This window comes from Rhinolophus ferrumequinum, chromosome 9, assembly GCF_004115265.2.
Source record: "Rhinolophus ferrumequinum isolate MPI-CBG mRhiFer1 chromosome 9, mRhiFer1_v1.p, whole genome shotgun sequence".
Lineage (NCBI taxonomy): Eukaryota > Metazoa > Chordata > Mammalia > Chiroptera > Rhinolophidae > Rhinolophus > Rhinolophus ferrumequinum.
The window spans coordinates 3,841,461-3,866,113 of record NC_046292.1 but is presented as its reverse complement, the minus strand read 5'-3'; the positions used below and the strand labels follow the sequence as shown (position 1 = coordinate 3,866,113).

At 56.2% G+C, this 24,653-nt stretch overlaps 1 protein-coding gene across 4 annotated transcripts in view; it reads left to right on the top strand.

Moving 5' to 3' along the window:
* The window catches only part of ACOT7 (acyl-CoA thioesterase 7), a 94,092-nt gene that overhangs the window by 25,214 nt on the left and 44,225 nt on the right, over nt 1–24,653 (top strand). For 3 of the 4 annotated variants that reach the window (XM_033115238.1, XM_033115235.1, XM_033115236.1), the window contains exons 2-4: nt 11,176–11,293; nt 15,895–16,051; nt 20,908–20,999. In XM_033115238.1, the coding sequence (XP_032971129.1) occupies nt 11,176–11,293; nt 15,895–16,051; nt 20,908–20,999 (367 nt within the window). Of the gene's footprint in view, nt 1–1,103; nt 1,202–11,175; nt 11,294–15,894; nt 16,052–20,907; nt 21,000–24,653 lie in introns of those variants that run through there. The other variant, XM_033115237.1, reaches the window with a different exon arrangement.

Here is a 24,653-nt window from a genome sequence, read left to right as displayed (position 1 = left end):
TTCTCATGTGGTCTGGATATAAGTCTTGGCCCCTTCCAGCTTCCTCTGGCGGGGAGGTGACCTTGTGTGGAGCAGAGTGACTTGCTTCCCGCTCTAGGAAGAGGTACTCAGAGTTCCCCTCACGTTCTCTCGTCTGAGTGCCCGCCGATCAGTTAGGCTGATTGATCTTTTGAGTTTGAGGCCCCTGTCTGTGTCCCTTCCTGCCTTTTTACTTGGACAACCCAGGTGTAGTGCTCCTGCTTCTTGGGCAGGTGTGGGACAGGCGCAGGGAGGAGATGCTCCAGCACTTGACCTTTTCCAGTTTGTGGATTGTTCCAAATCTCAAAAGTGTCTTCCCTCTAATGACGCCTTATTTTGGTTTTCATTTCTGTGATTTGTTTGAAAGCTTTTCTCTAGATAGTGTTTTTTCCGTCATGGATTTGTTTCCTTTTCTGCATGTTAACTACCCTCAGTATCAGGTGCTGGTTGACTTAACTTAGAGAATTCTTATCCAGTGGAGGGTTCTGCCTTTTGTTCCAGTGAGGTCTGTTGTGTCTTGAGGCCGGTCTTGTATTTTAGGCCGGTCTTTCTATAACTTAGAACCTGGTGGGGCAAACTCTGCTTGGCTCTCTTGCACGTATGTGAGTCATTTTAATCCAGTTCATTGCATCACCTGGTTGGTGTTTTGACAGCAAGGACAGCAGAGCTTCACAGTGAGCTGGGGAGGGTGCATGTCCCTCTGGCTGGCCTTCCTTCCTGCCACCCCCTCTGTGTGCTGCCCTTTGGTATCCGATCTAACCCATGTGAGCTTCCTTATTTCTCTGTTCCTGCTTTCCTCACAGATGGAACTTGGGGCTTGAACCAGGTAGTTTTTCCAAAAATCTCTTTCAACTCCAATTACCCGTGATTTTAAAGGATTTTAAAAGGTCAGGGCACACACATGCAGTATTTGGAGTGGCAGTGGGGCTGGAGTGGGTGGTGTGCCAAGGGTGCCAAGGGGAGCGAGAAGCCAGGGTTGCTTAGGAAGGTGCGGATGCAGGGAGGGGCCAAGTACAAAGGGCACCGCTTCAGGGCCAAGACCGCCGTCTGGTCCCATCTGGCTGTGGCTTCGGCAGGGACCAGCGGACACCGCAGAGACCATGCTCATGCTTCGGCGAGGCTTGTCCCTAAAAGTCTTCAGGAAGCGAGCGGAGGAGGCCTGTCCTAGGGAGAAGGCCAAGCAGTGAGTCGGAAGCTGGGAGAAGAGTCTGGGATGGCCGGGGCCATGGCCGGGGTGTCGGGGGAGGTCCTGGGCGGGTACGCCAGGGTGGGAAGAGCCGAGGTGTGTAGACCTGTGGCCTTGGGGGCCTTTTCTGCACTGAAGGTGAGAGGTGGACTTGACCACACCCAGCAGGTGGCCCGTTGGGGGCTCACCAGAGCCCCTTGTGCTTGTCCGTGTCCAGTGTGGTCCACGGAGGCAGCACCTTTGGCCTCTTGGTCCAGGGCAAGGGAGCTGGACTAGGCTTCTTTGGGCAGGGGGAAGGGGCAGTCCGCTGTCCCAGTCATGCCACTGGCCAGGTGCGCGAAGGTCCTGAGCACCCAGCTGACCTGGGGGTGGGCAAGGACGGGGTGGGGGCCTCTGCCAACTCACTCTCCAACTTGACTCGTATTCAGGGTGCTTTGCTCTGTGTCCGGCATGGAGCCAGGTGCTGGGGTCACAGCGGTGAGCAGGGCGGCTGGCCCTGCCCTATGGGAATAGCCAGGGGGCCGCCAGCAAATGGGTCCTTTCTACTCATGGGGGGCAGCCGAGGGGCTAAGGGACCTGTCGGGCTGCGTGGGTTTAGAAGGCGCTTTGGGAAGGTTTTCAGCCGCACTCAGCCCTGACTCCCCTTCAGGTAGACATGTTGGGTGTGGTCGGCAGTCCCGTTACCCCCTCAGAGTCCCCTCCCTTTCCTGGCTTCTAGGCACTAAGCACCCCCCGCCCCCCGGGCTGGCAGAGCCCAGGGCAGCCTTGCCACTTTCCTTCCAATCCGACCAGGACTGGGCTTGGGTTTGGGTTGGGGCGGGACCAGCCTCTCGGTGGAACCAGGACTGTGGTGTTGGTTAGTCTGGAATTTTCTTTCTCTTTTTACATAAATGTGGGAAGACTTGCGGCAATGCCACTTACACTTTTAACAATAACTTCTCTGTATTTAAGGAATTCCTCAGACTGGGGGCCGGTTAAAAAGCAGAAGTGCGCTAACCTTTGATAAAGGGTCTGTTTGAACAAGCGTGGCAGGCCGCGTGTGCTCAGCCTAATTAGTGCCCTGTCCTGACTTTACCTCTTAACAATGCCTGCCAGCCCTGCCCCATAGGCCAGGTGGAGCAGTGCCCCGGAGCCAAGCCAGGACACCGTTTTCTGGAAGGACAGCCTCCGTCGAGTGGGCCCCAGACTAATTTCATCCATTTATCCATAACCACTCCTAGTGGACGGAGTCTGTGCCCAGAGCAGTAGCTGGGGACTTTCAGTTTCGTTGCTGGCTGCAGGCTTCCCAGGGAGGGGGCCCTGAGGGGGGGTGGTGTTGGGGCACAACCACGGTCATAACACGTCCAGCCTCCTCTCTCCTGCACTGGACCCACCTGATTGTTGGACTGTTTTCTTCCTAACACTTGTGGAAAGGGAGGCGGGGGGCGAGGGAGAAGTGTGCAGGCCTCCCTGGAAGAGGAAGGTCTGGGAGGGGACCAGGGGTGCTCGTGGCAGCTTGTGCTCCTGAGAGGGGAGGAGGAAGGTAAGGTGTGTGGTTGTGGGGGTGGGGGTGTCGGCTGGAGGAGAGCTGAGGCCGGTGGAGCTGGTGGCACTGCCCAACCTCTTCCCTGGGACCTTAGAGCCCGGGGAGGTGGCCTTGGGGACAGTTTCAGATGCCAGTTCCTTTGAGCAGGAAGCAGGGGCTGTGCGTCTGAGGGGACCGCTCCCTGTGAGTCGCACTCTAGCCCGTGACCCTTCACCCGTTTGCCTCTGAGAAATCTCTGGAAGGCTTGCAGTGTGGGGCCAGGCCTTCGCTGAGACCAGGAGAAGGGTTGGGTGGGCGTTGCCCTCTGCCTGTCTCCTGAGGCCTCTTAGAGGTGGCCCTTGTGACTTCCTGATCTCATGGCATGGCAGCGGAAGGGCTCAGAGATTTACTTCTTCCTTATAATTAGTTACAAAATGAGGTTTTTATGACAGCTGGCTTCTTATAGACTCTTTAGATTGGCAAGGAAACCAGGGTGCTCCCCATTAGACCAGGCATGCCAGGAAGTGGTGATGATGTTTTTGGTGGGGAGGATGGTTGACTCGCTGATGCCAGCTGCAGCTGCCCCCCTTGTCTCTCTGCACCTGGGGTGTCCCCGCTGGCATGGCTTCTCAGCAGAGCAGGGACCTCCAGCCGTGGACCCCTTGTGTGGGGGCACTGTGAAGGGGTAGGAGAGGGGAGGCGGCCTGTCCAGCATGCTGGCTGGCTTCATGCGGCCGGGGCACCCTTGCCTGGCCCAATTCTTGCTGACCCTGTGCATTAGGTGGTTAACCAAAGCCAGGACAGGAAGTCTAGCCTCCGGGTGATCCCTGGCCTCCTGGCACGGTCAGATCATGGGTGCTGGGAAGAGTTAGGCAGCTAGGCGTGGCACTCTCCCACCTGACCCGAGACACCAGGATGATGGCACGTGCTTGTCTTTCTGGTCTTGCCCTTGTCACGCAGGTGGGTTTTCTGTGGTTGAGCTGAGCACTACTGGGCTTCCTGCCTCAGCCCAGAGCCCTGGGTTCTTGGGGTCAGTGGGTGCTGGTCACTGGGCTGCACGTGGAGGTTGTCGTGCATTCCCCTGTCCAGCTCTGGGACTTGGAGGGCCCCAGGGCCTTTTTCCTGGGCCAGCCAGCTCTCATACCCCCACCTCTTCTGGGGGATGTGGTGGGGTTTCGGGGTTGAAGGAACTTTGCCACAACCTTCTTAGGCAGCAAACTGGAGAAGATAAGCAGTGCTGCTTTTTGTCAGGCTTCCCCATAGAGAGGTGGGGTGTTCATGTGTGCCTGACCCTGGCCTTCCAGGCCCCGAGGTCGAGGCTACCTGGTGTGAACGAGCCCTGCCCCCCACGGGGTCCTCCTGGTACGCCCCCGCCCAGGGGTAAGCCCGCAGCTCCTTTCCCACCAGCAATGGCAGCCCCAGCTCTTCTTCCTGCCTGTCCGGCCCTTCAGAACCCACTTCAGGTGCCACCTCCTCGGTACTCCCGCCAAGGCACTGCTCCCTGTGCTGGGCTCCGAGGAAGCCTCGCCTGCCACCTGCAGCTCCACAGCGATGCTGGTGGGGAGGGTCTGCTGTTGCCTTTCTGGTTGGAGCCAAATTCAGAAGGGACAGGTCCAGGGAGCTTCCAGCACCCTCTTAGAGCTGCTGCCCTGCAGTGCCCCAGCTTGGGGGCACAGGCACAAACCTTGAGAGGACTTACCTGTCATGGAAAACTGGCTGTGCTTGCTGCTGTCACTGTCTACGTCAGCTGGGTGTTTAGCTTGCACTGTCGGGTAAAGCAAACAAGGCCCACACCCCTAGTTACCATGGAACTCAGTGTTTAATTTTAGCGCTGACATTTTCCTGTCAGAATCAGAGATGCTGGCCCCACGCTGCGTGGCGGAGAGGCAGGCAGGGGTCAGACCCTGTGGAGCTGCCACCAAAGCCCACAGGGGCCCAGCAAGGGTTGGCTGGGCTTGGGGAGCTGGAGCTGAGCCAGGGTCCAGTTGGAGCCACCATAGCAGGCTGTGGGGGGCTTGCTCATGCCACTCACGCTGCCTTCTGGGGTGGAGCAAAGTCCCCCGAGGCAGGGGCTGCAGGAGGCACTGTCTGTATGAAGTTTTGGGGGCACCATAACAAATGACCACAAACTGGGTTTAAAACAACAGAAACGTAAGCTGTCACAGTCTGGAGCTCACAAGCCCGCAAACCAGGTGTCGGCAGGGCCGTGCTCCCTCTGGAGGCTCCAGGGCAGGAGCCTTCCTGCCTCCTCCAGCTCCAGGGGGCTGCTGGCCGCTCCTGTGGTTCTTGGCTGATAGATCATCTCTCCAGTCTCTGCCTCTGCTGTAATCTGTCCTTCCCCCTGTGTGTCCAGATCTCCCTCTTCTCAGGACACCAGTCATACTGGAATGGAGCCCACCCTAAACGACTCATCTTGATTACGTTTGCAAAGACCCTATTTCCAAATACGGTCACCGTCAAGGTTCCAGGGGTTAGGGCTTTAACATATCTCTTTGGGGGACACAGTTCAATCTAGTACAAAGTCTCAGTATGGGGCCTACACTGGCTCGGCCTTAGGAGGGCCCCAGGGAGCACGGGGGCACAGGGCTGGCCCTCGGGGTGGCAGCTGTGAGACGGGGCACACAGAACACGGACCAGGGACGCGAGGCCCTCTGGCCCTCAGGCTGGCCGTGGCCTGCTCTTTCCCCTCCCACTCCACTCCCCTGCGTCTCCCGCCCCGCTGCCCACGGTGCTGTCCAGCAGAGAGGGTATGCTGGACCCCAGAGCCCCTGCCGCAGGCAGCCTGGGGCTGAGTGCTGGCCAGTCCAGGGGACAGTGGCTCTGATGAGGTGAGATCCCAGAAGGCCTTGCTGAGGATGTGCATTTGAGCTGTGCTTTGAAGAAATTTTAAAGACCGTTGATCTATTTAAACAGGTTGATCTATTTAAACAGGTTGACGTGGTTTTAAATTCAAAAGGCTCAGAGGCATCTCAGTGACGATTCCCTTTCCCAGGGTCAGCAGAAGCTTCCACTTCCGCATGTCTCCCTCCAGAGATGGCCGGCACTGGCCCTGCAGATGTAGTCACCGGGTCCCCATTGTCCTGCGCTTGGCATTTTTCTCTAGTCCTCCCTCGTGCTCAAGGCTGTGCATTGTCACAGGTGTCGATATAACTTAGTCTAATTAGGCCCTTATTGGTGGACGTTTAGGAAGTAGCCAGTCTTCTGCATCATAAACAGCTTTGTAGCGAGTGATTTTGAACACATTTGGTTTAATCGTGGGTGGGAACATCTGTAGGATAAAGTCCTGCACATGGCGTTGCCGTCAGCGCGTCTGTGCGTGGGGCGTTTTGGTGGACAGTGCGGCGTTGCCCTCTGTAAGACTGTATCCACTTGAGCTCCCCCATTCGTAGATGACCCCCTTTCTTCACAGAGGAGGGGTCGGATGTTGCTGGGACAGACGGGCACAGGCAGGGCCGTGGGAGGCCGGGTGTCCTGGCCTACAGACCTGGTTTGGGCAGGTGCAGCTCGGAACCCCGCCCGGGCAGTGGGAGATGAGGCAGGCAAGTTGCAGAGCACTGAGGACTTCACATGCCTCCCCAGGGACTTGAGTCTTTATTCTCCAGATAGGAGGGGCCCTGGAAGGTCTGAGCAGAGGAGTGACAACTACTCCCGCTTCAGACGGTAACTCTTAGGGCAGTAGGGTGAGCGTGAGGTAGGTCCAGGCACTCTCGACCCACCCCGGGAGCAGCCTCCCTGCACACTGCCTGCCTCACTGTCTCCCAGGGCTTCCCTGTCCACTCTGTCGCCAGCCCTGGGATGGGCGCGCGCCCCTGGCCAGCTTTGGGGGACTCTGCCTCCTGTCTCTGGACTCACCGTGCTCTCCTGGCTTTGGGGCCTTCTCCTGAGTTGCCCCCCTCCCTGGAATGCCCCTGGCCCCTGCCCCAGCCCTGCTCACCCTTCAGAACTCAGCCCAGGTGTCACTTCCTCTGGGAAGTATTCGGGTTCAAGTGGGGTGGCCGCCCCTTCTGGGACTGACTCCTTGACCTGGGTTGGTGGCCTCGTTAGAGTTCTTGTCATCAGACTGGTACCTACTCCAGGGGGGTGCAGGGAAGGGGGTGCCCACTTCCGGTAGCCTCGGGCCCCAGCTCTGGCCTGCTCATCCTGTGGTCTGGGGCGTGAGCAACTGGCACGGAAGGGGAGGGGCTGTCGGCCCCTGCGTGGCTGGGAGGGTGAGGATGAGTTGGAACGCCCAGGTTGTGGGCCTGGGATGGGAAGGGGGCAACACCACTGGCCCCCTCACTGACGTGAGGACGGCGTGGGAGGGGGCTGGGTGTAGGGAGCCCTCCCCAAGATGACGTTCATCTTTCCCTGGTTTCTGGAGTCCAAAGAGGGGGAAGAAGTATGGGTGGTCTGGGTGAAGGGACGGAGAGAGGTGGGAGAGAGACTGCTGGTCACCAATAGCTCCCTCAGGACCCGGTCAGACCCCCCACCTGTCCCCCCCACCCCCCCCCCCCGAGCTGTCCCCATGGTCTTGAACCACAGGTAAATAAGGCGCCGCCGTTCCAGTATCAGGACATTTCACATTAAGCTCTGGATCTCCAGGTTCTCTTGAAAATGCAGAAGCTTTGGCACCCTGGATTCATTCCTGCATGGCCACAGTCCTGTCAGCAGGCATGCCCAGGGGTCCCAGGCCCTGCGCCCCGCTGCCTCCCTGACCAGGAGACCTGTGGTCGGGGTTGCTGGGCATCGTGCTTGCTCCGTTGCTGCGTTTTCTTTTTTAATAGAAAATATGGAAGCAAAACACTTCACATGCGTGTCTTTATTTAAAATGGGAAAAGAAAAGCTTGAATGAGGGGCCACGTGCTTTGGCTGCCCTCATCCCGTGCCCTCCTGGACGTGACCCGGCTGCGGGCTGCGGGGAGGGAGCTCAGGGGAACGTGAGTTGAGGAAGGAGGACCTGGGAGACTGGCCGGCAGTTTGTGGGGTCCTGGAGGACAGCCCTGCCCAGCCGTTCCTGAGCTGTTGGAAAGGAAGGAGGAAAGGAGGAAAGGGGGGGGGGGAAGGGGGGTAGTGTCGGGACGGACAGATGCCGGAGGATCGCTTGGCAGTGGGATGAAGGAAGAATCAACCTGAGGCTGCAGCGGAAGCATCTGATTTGGGGCCGAGGGGAAGGGGTGAGTGAGTGGGGCTCTGGCCCCCTCTGCTTTCATGGTAACTGCGGAGTGCTTGGTCGGCACCAGGTCCTGGGGGAAGGTTTGTGCCTGCATCGGGTGCCTGGGTGGTCGGCGGACTTGGGGAGTTAGGACACTTGTTGGTGCAGGACCCAGGGTGACCAGGTCGGCTGGGGGACAGCCAGCATCCCAGTGAGCCTGCAGCTGGAGAGCGAGCAGTCTGGAGCTCCTGGCATTTATTCCCCCTGGGAAAGCACCGAGTGCCAGGGTCCTGGAGGCACTTGTTTCTTGTTGGTTTGGGGTCTCTGGGGACCCCTGGTGTTGCAGGGGGGCTCCAGGCTCCGTCTCAGGTCTCAGGCACTGCCCCCTATTCTCTTATCTCAGAGGCTGCTTCCTTATCTTCCCTTCCTCATTGCCACTTAGCTGATATAAGCATGTCCTCCTCTCCCTGGCACCCTCTGTCTGCACTTCTCTCCCAAGCTACGCCGTGGGCCAATCTGGCCTGTACAGCCCCACTTTACAGACAGACAAACGAGGCCCACAGAGGGAAATCAGGCTCCCACAGAGGCGGGTTCTGGAGCTCCTAGGAAAGGCCGGACCTGTTTCCTCACCTCTCTGGAACCCAGGGGCTCTGCTCTCCCCGCCCAGCCCCGCCCTGTCACTGCCTCCACAGCCTCTGCATGGCAGCTGTGCCCCCAGGAGGACTGGCCTGCATGCAGAGATGGACCGTCTGCCTTCTTTACTTACTAAGTTGAAAACAAATACAAAGGATAAGAGGTTGATATAGTAGTTTTGTTATTTACTTTGGCTACCTCTTAACTCAAAGTTAAAAAAACAAACAAACCCAGCATAATAGTATAAGCTTAAATTTTTAAAATTCAAAAATATTTTTAAAATTTAAATATTTTTCGGTCCTATCGAGATGTAATTGACATATAACATGGTGTTAGTGTTAGGTGCAGACGCGATCTGATATATGTGTATGTTGCTGATGATCACAGAAGGTGTAGTTAACATCCATCACCTCACAGTTACAGTTTTTTTTCTTGTGATGAGAACTTTTAAGAGCTACTCAGTATTGTTAACTGTAGTCGCCATGCTGTACGTTACATCCCCATGACACATTTCTTTTATAACTGGAAGTCTGAAGACCCCCTTCACCCATTCCGCCCCGCCTCTGGCAACCAGCAATCTGTTACACTCTGTATCTTTGATTTGGGGGTTTTTAGATTCCACATATACGTGAGGTAATGCAGTATTTGTCTTTCTGTCTTACCTCTCTTAGCGTAATGCCTTCAAGGTCCATCCATATTGTTGCAAATGGTAGGATTTCCTTGTTTTTCATGGCCGAGTAATATTCCATTGTATATATGTACCACATTTTTATCCATTCATCCATTGATGGATGCTTAAGTTGTTTCATATTTTGGCTATTCTACATAATGCTGCAGTGAAGATGGGGGTGCAGATATCTCGTTGAGAGAGTGATTTCATTTCCTTCAGATAAATACCCAGAAGTGGCATTGTGGATCATGGTAGTTCTATTTTCAATTTTTTGAGGAACCTCTATACTGTTTTCCATAGTGGCTGCACCAATCTGCAATCCCACCAGCAGTACACAAGGGTTCCCTTTTCTCCACAGCCTCGCCAACACTTGTTTGTTGATTTATGGATGATAGCCATTCTGACAGGAGTGAGGAGAGACCTCATTGTGATTTTGATTTGCTTTTCCCTGACGATTAGTGATGTGGAGCCTTGTGCTTATTGGCCATTTGTATGTTTTCTTTGGAAAAAGGTCTATTTAGTTTCTCTGCCCGTTTTTAAATGGGATTGTTTGTTTTGCTGTTGAGTTTTATCAGTTCTTTATATATTTTGGGTATTAACCCCTTACCAACATATGATTTGCAAATATTTTCTCCCATTCTATAGGTTGTCTTTTCGTTTTGCTGATGGTTTCCTTTGCTGTGCAGAAGCTTTTGAGTGTGTTGGAGTCCCATTGGTTTATTTTTGCTTCCGTTGCCTTCGCTTCTTGGTGTCAAATCCGAACCAATCATCACCGAGACCAGCATCAGGGAGCTTACTGCCTGAGTTTTCTTCCAGGAGCTTTGTGGTTTCAGGGCTTACGTTCAAGTCTTTAATCCATTTTGAGTTGATTCAAAAGTATTTTTAAATGACCATTTGAGGAGCCAAGTGAAGCTTCTTTCCTGTGCTCTGAGAAGCTCCGCCGGCCACTGCTGTGCCTGAGCCAGTGATGCAGGGCGAGAAGCCAGGTGGCCTGAATGGGCTGTGATTTTTGCAGCCAAATCTCCCCCAAGATGAACAGCGACCTTTGGGCATGGGCGACAGATACTGGCAGCTGTGAGTTACCCTGGATGTCGGTGTTCATTTTCCGAGAAAATAGAATCTCCTGGCCCTTTTCTTGGAGTAGGTTGGCTCTATTAGGAAAGAGGGAAATTGCTACTGATGAATGTTTACTTAACAGCCACGTGCCAGGCACTGCCGTTGAGTTGGCGATCCGTATGATCTCGTCCTCCCGAGGAAAAACTGGCGCTTCTGGTAGACCTGGGTTACAGACAAGGAAGTGGAGGAACGAGTTGGGGCAACTTGCCCTGGTCACCCTGCTAGTAAGAGTGGGTGCCAGGACCAACCTGAGCCTGACGGCCCCCGAGCTGCTGAACGGAGCCAGTAGGAGACGCCAGGCCCGGAGTCCAGTGGAGCTCCGTGGCGGGTGCTGTCCTGGGTGCTGTTGGCCAGGCTCCACAGCCTGTCATTGCTCGTTACCTCTCTCTGGGCCTGAGGTTTGTGTAGGCAGATTTCACGAGCCAGGTGGTTGCCTGGGAAAGTTCCAGGCCCTGCGGGGCTGCCCACGGCAGGAGCACCACACTGGCTTGTTGGGGTTCCAGAGACTTCTTGGAGCTTCCCTAGTGCTGGCTGCCTGCGACAAGGGCATGGTTCTTCTCTTTGGGGAAATGATGTGGCGTTTTAGTTCTCCTTGACCTTGGAGAGCCCACAGCCATGCCAGCACCTTGCTGCCTTTGCCGAAGGTCCCCACCGTCACCTGCTCCCGGCCCAGGCTCCAGGGGAAGGTCAGGTCATCCTCTGTGCCCTCCTCTCCCATGGGAACAGGACCGCGCAGCCCCTTGTCTGGCCCGTCACATCAGCACCCCACCCGGACCAAACACATGGTTAAATTCTTTCTCCTCCTCTGGGAGCCATGCGTCCCTTTGGAGGACCTTGTCCTCTCCCCGGCTTGTCACTCTTCATGAGTGACGTCCTTCCCAGAGGCTCATTCTGGTGCTTCTCTCTCCTCTGCCTAGGATCATGCGGCCAGATGACGCCAACGTGGCCGGCAATGTCCACGGAGGAACCATCCTGAAGATGATCGAGGAAGCAGGCGCCATCATCAGCACCCGGCACTGTAACAGCCAGAACGGGGTCAGTGTCCGGGACCCTCAGGGGTACAGCGCCTCACCACTGCTGGCTCAGGGAGCGAGATTGGCTGGAGGAGGCTTCCCCTCCCCACCTCCTCGGTTTTAGAGGCTTCCAGAAGCTGTGACCCAGTTAGCCCTGCACGCGACCCCTTGGGATGGTGTTTGGTTTTGGGCTCCCTGAGGAGGGGTGGGGACTACCAGAGGCTAAGCTGAGAGCCAGCCTATAGCTGCCTTTTAGTACCTCCACCTCCTTTCTGGAATAATCTTGGTTTCTGGAATCTTCCTGGAGTCGGGCCCTCACAGAGCCATGCCTGCGTGGGTGGCAGTTTATCATGGGCGTCAGACTGCCCTGGGCCCCACCCCTCCCCTGCCTGCCCTACCCCTGGGGGGCCATGGGCAAGCGCTAGCACTGTCGCCTGTGAAGCCCAGCCAGCCTGCACGGGTACCCAGGATGATGTCTCTGCTCGCCGCTGGGGACGAGGGCAGCAGGGCTTTCTGGTTTTAGGGCTTCGGGGCAGCTGCAGGGCACGGCCCTTCACCTCCTGCCATTTCCCCAGCCCCACGGGCCCTGACATTTTCTTTGAAGGCCGGCCAGCACAAGAGAAGCTGCCCTCGAGTGCTAGGGGAAGGGGGTCGGTCTCCCACACACCACAGCTGCCAACTTAGGTCCAGCAGGAAGCCCATGGCCTCCGGACCTGAGGCCTCAGCTAGCCACCTGCTGTGCTAAGAGAAGGCGTGTGGGACTGGTGATACAGAGGAGTCCCCCTGCTTTGCTAGGAGTTTGGATTTATCCTGGAGTTCCTGGCCAACCTCGCCACGTTCAGAGCGCGCCCTCTGGTGGCCATGGGGAGGATCGGCCTGAGTCCCTGGGGCAGGGGCTGGAGCTGGGGTGGGGCTGGGGTCTGGGGGCCAAGTGCCTGGTAGACCGTCCCAGAGAGAGACAGTGAGGGTCCTGGCAAGAGAGGCTGGACATTGGGAGGGAAAAGTCCCGGACTGGGGACTGAGGGAGGAGGAGGGGTTTGGGAGACCAGTGGAAGACGAGGCTGTAAGTGCTACTACTTATGTAATCCTCACGCCACCCCTGAGAGGCAGAGGTTATTTTTGCTATCCCCATTGCACAGATGAGGAAACTGAGGTACAGAGACGTTGAATGCTCGCCTGAAGCCACATGGGGAGGCAGGTTGTTGGTCTGGGCTGGGGATCCAGACCTCGAACCCGTGTTTTGAGCCCCGGCTTCTCCTCACTTCTCTGGAGTGAGCCTGGGGGTGCAAGGGACAATTTTGACATGCTGGCTTGGTGATGCCTCCGGGCTGGCGGGATGGTAATATGTAAGTTCCAGGCTCAGGAGGGGTCTGTGAGCTCTAGCCAGCACCAGGTGGCTGGATGCTGGCCTGAGGGGCTTTGCTGGGGCTCTGGGCAGGGCAGGGGGCGCCCCCATCCACACTCCCGTAGTGGTCTCTTGCGGTCTGGCTTTAACACCATGATGTAACCCCGAGGTTCTGTCTCCAGTCAACACCACCTGGATGCTTAGTCAATCCCTTGACTTTGATGAGCCCAAAAAGATAGCCCAGGCCCGCCCCCCTGGCAGCTTCTCCTGTAGTCTCCTTCTCCCTGGTTAAATAACTTCTGCAGCCTCCTGTTGCTCAGGCTCAAAACTTGGAGCCTCTCTAGACCCTGTTCTTAACTCTCACACCCTGGACACTGGTGGCCAGTCCTGTTGGCTCCACCTGCTGGATATTTCCAGATCCGAGCCTTACTCACCAGCTGCACTGCCCCCCAGTTCAAGCCAATTACTAACAGCCTCCTAACAGGTCTCCCTGCTTGTCTCTGCTCCCCTCATCTGTTTTCCAACAGCAGTCGGAGAGACCCTTTAACCATGAAGCCAGAGCACATCACCATGGGAGTGGGTCTCATCTCACGGGGAGTAAAAGCCTAAATCCACACCAGTCCTGCCCCTACCTCGCCCACCCGTGTCCGTCTCCAGCTCTCGGTCCTTATGTCTTCCTCCTCAGCACTGTCTTGGGCAGCATTAGCTCTCCTGCCCCAGGGCCTTTGCACTGGCTCTTCCCTCTGCCTGGGCTGCTCTTCCCAGATACCTGCACGGCTCCCCCTCATTTCCTCCAGTCTCTGTGATTGCCGGAAGCATATGTCTGGAATAGGCACCCTATAGAGAGCTTCTGTTTAATGTGCTTTCAGTGTGATAGCAGTCATGCTGCGTGTGTTTCCGCTTAGGGGAGTTAGATGGCTTTCCAAAGGTCACTGCATCCTCTAAGCTGGCATCAGCCACGGGTGGCCTGGGTGGGTGTGGGGCCGGTGCACCCAAAGAACAGTGGTAATAAGAGCTGTCTCTGGACCCATTCGTTCCCTCACCTAAGCTCCACTCCTCTCCACGCTTGAATCCTGGCCGCAGCCGTTGTTACCATTTATTGTCTGTATTTTACAAAGAGCACAGTGCCTGACTATGTAAATACTGCAAATGAAGGATCCCTTTGGAGCCATAAAAAGCTCAGGTCCTTCCAAGGCTCAGATATGCAGAGGAGAGACAAACAAGCTGTTTCCGTTTAAAATATTAATGTACACATATATGGTATCTGTGTGTGGGCATGTCCATACCATGATTTAACGCTCTCCAATAAAGACACCAGGTTTAGTTCCATTTTGGTCCTACAAGCGGTGCTTGGATAATCCCCAGAAGCTGCCCAGAGGCTGGTCTCATTCCTGCCCGGCTCCACTGAGCTGCCTTTCCAGCTTTCTGCCAGTGGGTGGTGCTGTAGCCACGTAAATTTACTTAAAGGTGAAGCTTGGTATTCCCCGTGTTGTTTTAGCATCAGTGGGTGACTTGTGTATGTGTTGGGGGGAGGGGGACAAGCCCATAGGAGCACGAATGCACAGCTTGGCCCGAGAACCTTTTCCAGTCACCCTAATCACCTGCCTCGCTGAGACCTGACGGTGGGACGTTTATAGGAACAGAAACTATCACAGAGCCCCCGACCCTGTGTGCCTGAGAATCACCTGGGAGGGGTAAAGGTGGAGGTCCTCTGATGTTCCTCACAGAGGCAGGTTCTGTGGGCTTGGGCTTGGCCAGGGAATTCGTATGTTTGACAGGTACCAGGTGCAGGTGGGAGAGCTGTGCATTGGTGCCATGGTGGCAGCGGGTGGCTGATGGCAGGGCTCGAACTGACAGTTGCCGACAAGCGTGATATCTCCAATCCCTGCGGAAGGGGTGCTGTGAGGAGGATTAACTGAGAAAGCGAACACCCAAGCTGTCAGTGGGCCTGACAGGCTCAGCCGAGAGCCCTGTCTCCTGCTCCCCACACCCCGCCCGGTCCAGGGGGAGCCAGGGAGCACCTCAGACCCCTGCAGTCCAACATCCTGAAAAAGACAGTTGCTTTCGGGCAGAAAGTCATCAAAGGGCTAAGTGCTCCGTTTGGTAATGAGGATCCACCACAGTCTCGGCTCTAACACAAGGTGTCTTTGGTGTCATTTGGTTGGCAGATGAAAAATGAGGCTGGTGCCAGGAGGCGCCAAGGTCACGTCAAACACTGCTGTCCTGCTGAGAAGTGCCCTGGGAACATCCGTCAAAGTGTTTGTCTTTCCCACCCAGGAAACAACCCCGGTACTGAAGGCAAACTTAGTAGAAGGATTCCTGTCACAGAGCTGTTTGCAATGAGGACCAGTGGGGCTCGACCCGGGTCTCTAACCGCAGAAGGACACCCCGTTCTGTTTGGACACTGAAGTGGTTTTGCGATGGAGTATTGGGAAAGGCAGTCATAAAAAATGTCACGAAAGGAGCAAGGAAGTCGCTCACGTTCCCACAGATGAGCTCCCCGGTGGGCTGTGCAGGCCCTGCAGCTGGAAACCCCGGTGACATGTGCTCCCTGGCTGTGCCCATCCGTTACTGAGGGCGTCCTGGGTGACTGGGACAAGTGACGAGATGCAGACCTGGGGCCCTTCTGTTTCTCTTGAATTTTTGAGTCATGAGGATGGATTGCCTGGTTGAAGGATAAATAACGTTTAAATAAAAGAACAGTGATTGCTAAGAGCTTGTCATAACACGGCAGATTATTTTCCTCCTGTTGAGTGAAAAAAAGCAGGTTGTGAAAGTGTCAATTTAGCTTTTGCACAACTATATAAGACTAAGCTGCGAAAAAGGGATCAAGGCAAAGGAACAAATGAACCAGTAGAACCCCTATTCTTGGAGAAAAAAGCCCGGAAAGGAAGATCCCAAAATAGAAATGGTGGTTATCTTTGGACGGGAGGAGTGATTTTCTCTGCTCTGTCTACTTCAGTGTATTTCTTATTTTCCGTAATGAGTATGTGTGTCTCTTTTCACTTTCATTATGTAAGTAATGTTCGCCTTTTGTAGAAAAATTAGATAAAAGGAAAAGCCGCCGGTATTCCCACCCCTCAGAATCACTTAAGCGACAGTTTGGGGGCGGGGTTCCCATGGCGCATTTCTACATTTCCTGAGGTTTTGCATTTAGGACTGTGTGGTGTCAATAAATTACGTTACTTTCACAGTGGAAAAACATGGAGGCAGTTTTGGGGGTGCATGTCAGGGTGGAGGCTCGCGGGGCCGGGCTGACCCGTGTCTGGTCTTTGCAGGAGCGCTGCGTGGCTGCCCTGGCCCGGGTGGAGCGCACCGACTTCCTGTCACCCATGTGCATTGGCGAGGTGGCCCATGTCAGCGCAGAGATCACCTACACCTCCAAGCACTCCGTGGAAGTCCAGGTCCACGTGATGTCAGAAAATATCCTCACAGGTAACGGGTGCATGATCCCTGAGCCAGCTTGGTGGGGAACAGTGGTAATGACAACAGTGACACGGCAGGAGCCGTCTCACGTGCACCGAGGGCTGACTCTGCTCGAGAGGCTGGTCCTAACGCTCTCCACAAATGACCTCCCTGTACTCCTGTCGTCCTCGTTCTGCAGACGGAAATGGAGCACAGACTGGTGAAGCGGCGAGCCCGAGACCGTGCCCCCAGAGCAGGATTCATTCAGGCGCTGGCCTTCTGGCCCTGAGTGTACGACCACTGCCTCATCCTGCCTTCCCTCCAGCTTGTCCCGGGCAGAGGGGTGGGAGTGGCTGGGACGGCACAGCGCCCGGCCCCTCTGCTGCCTCTCCCTGCCCTCTTTGCACAGCCCTGCAGGGTGGAGCTGCCCTGTCCCCCAGGAGGCCTGCTCCAGCCCCGGCGCCCACAAACCAGGCTTCGGAGGAAGCTCAGTGGGGGAACCTTTGACTCTAGTTTGATCCAAATATTCTCTTCCTTGGCGTGGTAACCATGGAAACCCCTTTTCATCCTCCCACTGGGCTCTGCAGGGGAGTGTGGCTCTGGTTCCCACTGGCACTGGCTGCTTTTTATAACCCGCTGCTGCTGAGGCAGGCAGGCCCCTTCGTCCCTGTGCTGCCCACCTCCCTGTCGCAGGCCACCCCGCCCGTGCACGGGAGAGTCCACACTGGTTCTGGAGGAAGGCGCTGATGGGTCTGTACCCTCCTCCCGACACCCCTCTTCAGCTGTGGCTGACACAGAGTGCTATGCTCAGTGCTCTGTAGGGGGCTCCAGGCTTCTCCCCCAGGGGCTAGGAGCACTGTTACTCATCTGGAGCTTTCTGGTGATCTCAGCAGGTGCGGCTACAGCACAGTGAACAGTTTAGCTGAGCAAGGGCCTGGGTGGGGGGTAGCAGTTAGCGTGCCCGTACGATGTGTCTGGTCTGAGCCCTGCATGCAGCGGGCAACTCTGCCATCAGATGTGGGGCTCAGGCTGTGGCACAGACACGCATGCCTGGGCACTGTTGCCGCGCCTCGACCTTGGGGTCCCTGTCGTCCTCCCCGGCATCCGCGGTTTACCCACCCTGGCTGGCCCAGCCCTCCTCCCCTGGGCTGTGCTGGGTCTGAGCTTCCCCTCCTGACAGAAGAGGAAAATGGCTGTGTTCCCTGCTTCTCTAGGCCGTTACGTTCACTTATCGATAGCAGTTTCAGCAGCGTTGTTTCGTCATCGTGGTTTTCCAGTGTCAGGGAGTCAGTGACTGCACAATGGGGATGGGACCAGCGTTCCAGGTTCCCGGCATCGAGGCCCCCTTTCTAGCATGTGAGAAGCCAAAGCCCGAGAAGCAGCCCCATAAACAGAGTGGGGGTGGGGAGGAGAGGCGAGGAGCCAGGAAGGCCTTCCTGGGTGCTCCCAGCGGATCACCTCCCGGCCTCGGGCCTGAGTCCCTGTCAGGCCCCAGGGAAATGGGAGAAGGAGGATGCACTTCCCTCCGCCCTGGGTGCAGGGCGCGGGGGTGGGGGGGGACATGCCTGCCTCTCGGAGGAGGGGGCGGGCAGCCCTGGGGGCCAGTCTAAACCTTACCTTCAGGGAACATGCAGGTCTGCTGGTGGGTTGCCAGCTGGGAGCTGCCTCTGAGGAGAATACCTGACAGGCGGGCGTAGTGAGAGAGGCCCCCTGCTGACCACCGGCAGCCTGGAGAACCAGGGCTCTGCATTGCCTCCCACCCTGCTCTTTCAAGGATGCACCTGCAGCTTCAGGTTGTGGCATCTTGGGTGTATGGTGCACCTCACTGGGTCCCTCTGCGGGATCCCATTGTCTCCAAGCTCGGTGCCCACATCACCTCCTCAGACATGCGGCAGGCATTTCTCCGCAGCTGCATGATAGGGACACCCGGGGTCCTGGCTCGACCCCAGCATGGTGGTTCTCAAGGGGACGCTTTTGGTGGTCACCATAGGGATCGTGCTAGTGTCCTGCAGTGGGCAGAGGCCAGGAATGCTGCTCCACACCTTACAGTGCACAGGACGCCCCACCACGAGCAGTGGTCTGGCCCAGGGGTCCATAGTGCTGAGGCTGAGAGACCCCACGCTGGGTCACGTACTTCTGAGGGGAACGGTCAAGTCTTCCTCTTCCTGGCAGCTTGGCCCCTAACACGGAGAACCAAGAATTGATGAGTGAACGAAGGGATGAATGAAGGAAGATTTGGGCGTCTCCCCTGGGGAGGATGGGAAGCTGACAGAGGGTGTTGTCAAGAACGACACACGGATCGTGTAAAGGATCCGACCCGCTGGTGGCAGGGGTGGACAGAGGCAAGAGGCTCTTGCCCAGAGCCCATGCTGGCGCCAGGGTGGAGAGGGTGACACCACAGCCTTGGGCCCTGGCCTGCCGGTGTGGACGCTGTCCATCTCCCCCGAGCGTCCCCGGCCACCACGGCTCTCAGCCTTGCTCCTTCCCTGTAGATGGGTGCACAGAACCGGAACTTCCCCGCAAAGCGGAGAAGCGGCCGTGAGGAGCACTGCTGCAGGTGACCACCCTTGGGACAGTGGGGCAGACACTGTTATCCTGTTGTGCCGATGAGAAAATGCGCTCAGACAAGCCAAGGGACCAGCTGGCACTGCTCAGCGTTTCGAGATGGGGCCAGGCCCCCCGGCTTCCCCCATGTCACGAGATGTGGACAGTGAGCTTAGGGTCCTGAGGGCCGTGGCTTTTCTCCACGACTTGGTCATCTTGCCCCAGAACTCCTGCTGAAGGGCTGACACCCCTTTTCTTCCTCTCATCTTGGCGTCTCCCTGGCTCATCAGTGCACCTGTGCATCTCTGTCTTTCCATGTTTGGATCAGTGTATGCTGACTAGGGGCAGGGAGACTGAGGTCGGCGGGCAAACAGCCCGACAAGGCTGAGCCATGGAGCTGTTCGCGTGCCGTCTCCGTGTTTCTGAAGCCCAGGAGGCAGGGGTCCCCCCTTCTGTGTGTCCCTTTCCATGGGGGTGTATCCTCTGTCGGGAGACAGTTGAGCGAGCACACGCCCAGGCAGACAAACCAGCAAACCTTTGTCTTCTAGATGGCGCATTCATCTCTGGAAACTGTCAAAATATTAAGCTATCTAGGACGTGATTGCTGCGAGTTGCTCCAGAAAATAGCTGGGAGCTCTTAAGATTTTAAAATAGATGTTTTTAATGCTGCATTTGTCTTTTGATGGTTTTATTAAATGATGGAGAAAGCGCAATTAGTATATTTTACCTCATTTGCTGCATGGCGTTCATTTAGGTCTGGAGGAGGGCCACTTGGGGTTTCCATGGAAACCAGCTTGTCAGACTGGCTCTAGCTGAGTCAAACAGGAAATCTTTATTCCCAAAAGCAGGTTGTCAGATTCACTTTCAGTCAAAGTGCAGTGAAAATATTTTCCTGTATTTGCCTGTGGTTCCCAGGCGCGGGAGCCTGTTGTCTTGATGGTGCCATCTTTCTAATTGACCCCCCGGGACTTGGCTTGGTCTTTGGGGCTGTGTTTAGGGGAGGAAACCGAAGCACTAGGTTCACCTTGAGAAGGGAGGTCAGAAGGAACTGGTAGGAAGTGAGATCCTGGAGGGGGTTGCTGGGCTTCTCCCCACCTTCCCCACTTCCTCTCTATCTCCCCATTTCACTGTGCCCCTCCACTTTGGGACTCTTCCATGTTGAAGAGGCAACTTTTTACAGGCATCCTTGCAGATGCTTCCCTGAAATTACTGGGATCCCGGAGGCCTGGGTCTCTACTCAGAATGGCACCGACTTGCTGTGTGAACCTGGGCAGCCCCCTTGACCTCTCTGGGCTTCAGCTCCTCCTGTACAAGTGAGCGGCGTGGACCAAGTGGTTTCTTTTGGCCCATGGTTCTTGGCTGGTGGGGCAGCCCATCCTGCCCCAAGGCCGGGTTCGGTACCCCAAGGAAGATAGTGTCTTCTGTCATTCTGCCCAGAGTGGAATTACCAGCCCACAGCCTGTCTCTCGGCACTCCATCTGGAGGCTTCTGGGTTGGAACTTTGAGTAGGCCGGCAGCAAATCCAAACGCATGGTCTGGCGCCTTCCACAGTACAGGCGGGAGCGCTAAGGAAGTCCCTATGGCTGCAAAAATGGGCCTTGACGGGCTGGCTGCAGAGCTGTGCTCTGGCCTGTGGCCCGGCCACTGCCCCTTCTCGGGTTGCCTGTGTGGGCTCTGCCCTCACGTCTGTCTGAGCCTCGCGTCTGTGGTCGTGGCCCTGTCAGGGAGGAGCTCTTCCCAGGAGCAGCATTTAGACGGGTGGGTGGATCCCTTAGTACTGTGACTGCGAGCCTCTCAGCAAGGAGTTCTCCAAATCAGTGTCAGCTGGATCTGTTGGTAGAGACCTGAGCTCAGCCTGGCACGACCCCAGCTTTGTCCCCGTCTTTGGGGGGTGGCTGAGCGAGGGGTTCACCCGAGGCCCATCTGCCTCTCCCCATAGCCCTTCTCTACCTGACAGCTCCTCCGAGGCTTCTTCAGAAGGGTGTGTTAATGACCACACTAACCTTCTGTCAAAAAACCTGTGAAGACGGGCATGTCTGGTTTGGGTGCCCCCAGGTGTGAGCCCTCTGTGTTAGAAAGTGCTAGAAAGCCAATGGACCTGGGAATCCCCAGGCTTAAACTGGGTGATCTGAAGTCCTCATAGCAGCCTCTGGACAGGGGAAGCATTTAGGGAGGAGGGTCCCCTTTCTGGGGGGCCCACACTTGCACCTCAGGGCTACAGAAGGCCGCGGGTATCAGGAGTCATGGGTGGTAGCGGTTCAGCCCACCTGCTGGATTCCTGGTGCCCCCCCACCCCGCCCTCTCTCCCTAGAACATCACTCATGTGGCTTTCTTCTCTGAAGGTACCAAAAAGCTGACCAATAAGGCCACCCTGTGGTATGTGCCCCTGTCGCTGAAGGACGTGGACAAGGTCCTGGAGGTGCCTCCGGTTGTGGTAAGGAGCCCCCTTCCATTTCTCACTGGGGGCGGACGGCAGAGGCCTGGTCGCTGTTGTGACGGTGGGCGGCTCGTTCTGCTAAGGAGGCGTCCCAGGAGACTGACAGCAGGGGCTGCGGTGGGGCGTCACTGTCTGGGGTCTCAATGCAGGTTTTTTTGTTGTGGTTTTTTTTTTTGCCCCTGCCTCCAGTTTTCAAGCCATTGTTTCTTAGTCTAGTTGTAGGACACAGCTCCCTGGCCCATGCTGGTGTTATGAGGCTTGCTCTTCCCCCCGACTGAGGCAGTCTGTCATTGGTCTGCTGCTCACAGCGGCTCACGGCAGCTCTTGTCAGCTGCCAGCCGCTCACGATGGTTGCTGGCTACTCAAGGCTGCCAGCCAGTGGGGCCACTGGCCGCTCACGGTAGCACACAGCAGCCCACAGCAGCTCACACCGACCTCCAGCTGCTCACGGCAGCCCAACTCCAGGGAGAGCCGTTGTTCACAGTCTTAGCTGTAGAGGGCGCAGCTCACTGGCCCGTGTGGGAATCGAACCAGAGGCCTGGGGCGTTAAGAGCACGGTGCCCCAGCCATCTGAGCCACCGGGCCGGCCCTCAGTGCAGATTCAATTCAAGCTGGGAATGCGAGTATAGGTTGGCCCAGACCCCATGGGCACCCCTCGTGGAGGACCCTTTGTCATATTCACATACCAGAGGAAAGGCGGGTGACGGGACCATGCTTGGTGAGGTCTGTTGACCTTAGACAGCCAGCCAACCAGATATTTTTCCAGCAACATGGTTATTCCGGAACAACAAAGAATTGCAGTTTGGGTCTAATTGGTGAACAACCCACAAGTCTAAAGGACAGAGGAGATGACTGCTGTTTAATAGAGGAAAGAGGGAGTGCAGAGGGGATGTTATAAACAAAGAGTCCATTGGGGGACACTGGGAATACGAAGTGTAGTGGCTTCTCATTGGTTGGGTGGTTGCCAGGCAAGGAGAACATCCTTCTTCCTGCTGGAGTAGTAAGAGTAGAAGACATCTTCCTGTTGGAGATGGAAAGTATTTCTCTTCTGCTTTGGGGTAATTGACAATGAGTGGTAGGCGTGAGAGCCTTCCCAACTCCAATTTAAATGAGGTTTCTGGTACTAATCTTTACGTGCTGAGAGCCAGGACGCCAGGTCGCCTGGCCCAAGCTAGCCACTGCCCTTTTCAGCCTTTCTTGGCTCCTGAGCAAACGGACATCTTGGTTTCAGCCTTTTCCTTGGTTTCTCCCATTTTGGTTTTTGCTGTGGACAGACGCATGTTTGCATGGAGAGATTTCATTGTGTTCATTCCTGGGGGCTCCTGGGCTGGCAGGCTCTGCGAGGGTGAACGTTTGGCTGATGGAGGGGTTACTCCCTTACCTCCTTCTCCTGTAACTCCCAAGTCCCCAGATGTCCCCAGGACACATGTGAATGGCCCCTCTGTGGGGACCCTCTGCTCTCATGCTTGTGAGGAGAAAGTTCTTGGAGGGAAACAGATTGGGGCTCCAGCAGCATCGGCCCCTGTGAGGTGCATTTGTTTCTCTACCATGGAGATGTATACTGAACACATTTTAGAAAAGAATAGAACTGGGAACCAGACAGTTAGGAAATGGTGCCTGCTCATTTTGCTTATAGAACTCACAGAGAAACGGGGGGCTCCTGGCACCGAAGGTCCCTGTCCTCAGATCCTCCCCTTTCCCCGATCAGGGGGTTCCCAGGTACAGGCCCTTCCCACCTGTGGGAGGCTTCTTTGCCTTCCACCTGCGGCCACCCGGGGCCGTGGGGGACTCACTTCTGCACCAGTGCAGATGGGAGCCTGTGGGGGGCACTCCCTGTGCCTGGCTCAGTGACCTGGTCCCCAGAGGGCAGTCAGGGCCCGTGTGGGTGGCTGGCTGCCCCGTAGTCCAGACTTAAAAAAATCTCGGTGACAGGAGCCCTCTCCTTGTTGAACCGGAAGGGCGCTTAGACCTTGGCCGGGTTCGGGCCGGGGGGTCCACCCTTTGGTATCATGAGAGCGTTCAGTCAGCATCAGGGGAACCCACCACTCCACGTGAGGGGAGCAGGTGGGCGCTCAGTGCCAGGTGTGAGCTGGACGGTCCCTACGCATCCCACCTGTGCGTTTCCCCTGGCTGCTTTGACAAAATCCACAGGCTGGGGGCTCAAAACAACATGTTTATTGTCGCCCAGTCGAGGCCAGAAGTCCAAACTGAAGGTGTCGCTCCTCGGAAGCCTCTGGGGGAGGACCCTTCCTTACCTCTTCCATTCTGGTGTCTCCTGGTGATCCCAGGCATTCCTTGACTTGCGGTCACATCACTTCAACCTCTACCTCCATTGTCACATGGCCATCTCCGTGTGTGTGTGTGTGTGTGTGTGTGTGTGTGTGTGTCTGACTCTCCTTATATAGACAAAAATCATTGGATTTAGGGTCCCAGAATGACATCGGCTAATCACAGCTGCACGGGCCCTAGTTCCAAATAAGGGCACTGCACAGGTTCCGGGTGGACAGGAGTGGTGACAGACACTTCAAGTCGAGAACACAGCTTCAGTCCAGCCCCCCCTACCCCCCGCAACTCCCCCTGCCCCCCCACTCCCTCTGTCCCCCTCCTCCTCCTGCCTGGGCCTGCCCTCTTTCTCTGCTGCTCTACACATGGAAATGGCCTCGTTGTCAAGTAGCACTGACTGGGGGGTTTTAAGACCCAAGAACCAGGAGTGACTGTGGCACAGTGACTCCTCTTTAGAAACTACCAGCGTACCTACCCTCACTTTCATCTTTGCTGTGAAGCCCTTGGTGTTAAGTTAGCCACATGACATGTAAATGCTCAAACACAGTTAGTTTACTGATTGAATTTTCAGATGCTACAAACTTCAGAGATCTCTAGCGGGGCCGTATCTCTGGCTTCAGTGCCTTTTGGTGCATCTAAAGGGCGTGACACTCAAGGACGATTCCTGGACAGAACATTAGCTTTTGCTTCCGTCTCCTGAGGGCCCATTGAGCCCTGTTGGGTTTTGGCCAGTGGAGGCGGGGGTGGTGTCAGGCTCCACTAGTTCCCGTCCCCTCTCCATAGGGACAGGGCAGCTCTCCCCACCGCCCCTCTCCCCTGCTCTCCCTCCCACGTCCTGCAGGAGCCGCCAGTAGCTTTCCCACTGACTGCCTTTGTGTAGTAGGGCTTTATAAGACGTTAATGTCAACTTGGCCCTTGGCCCCGCTCCACGGAGAGGAAGCAGAGCGCTCCAGATGGGAGAAGCCACACAGCGCCCAGCTGCAGCCATTGGTGATATTTATCTGAGCTTTCTCCTTCCCACACATGGTAGGCCCACCTATAAGCCTTCGGTCGTTTTGATAATATGGGCCTGTTTTCCTTGGCACGGCCCAGCTGCAGTCCTGGTGTGATCCTGGAAAGCTCAGCGTCTGTCTCCAGCTCAAAAGGGCGTTCACAGGCAGACCTTGGAGGTACTGCGGGCTCGCTCCAGACCACTGCAATAGAGTGAGTTTGCTGCTGGAGGGTCTTGCCTTCACCTCATAAAAAAGGCGACATCTGTGCAGCGGTGAAACGAGGTGCGGTGTGCCTGTGCTGTCCTCTGCTGGGAGCTGGACCACAAGGCCTCCTTGTATCCTGTACAGATAGCTGCCGCTTATTTAAGAACACATG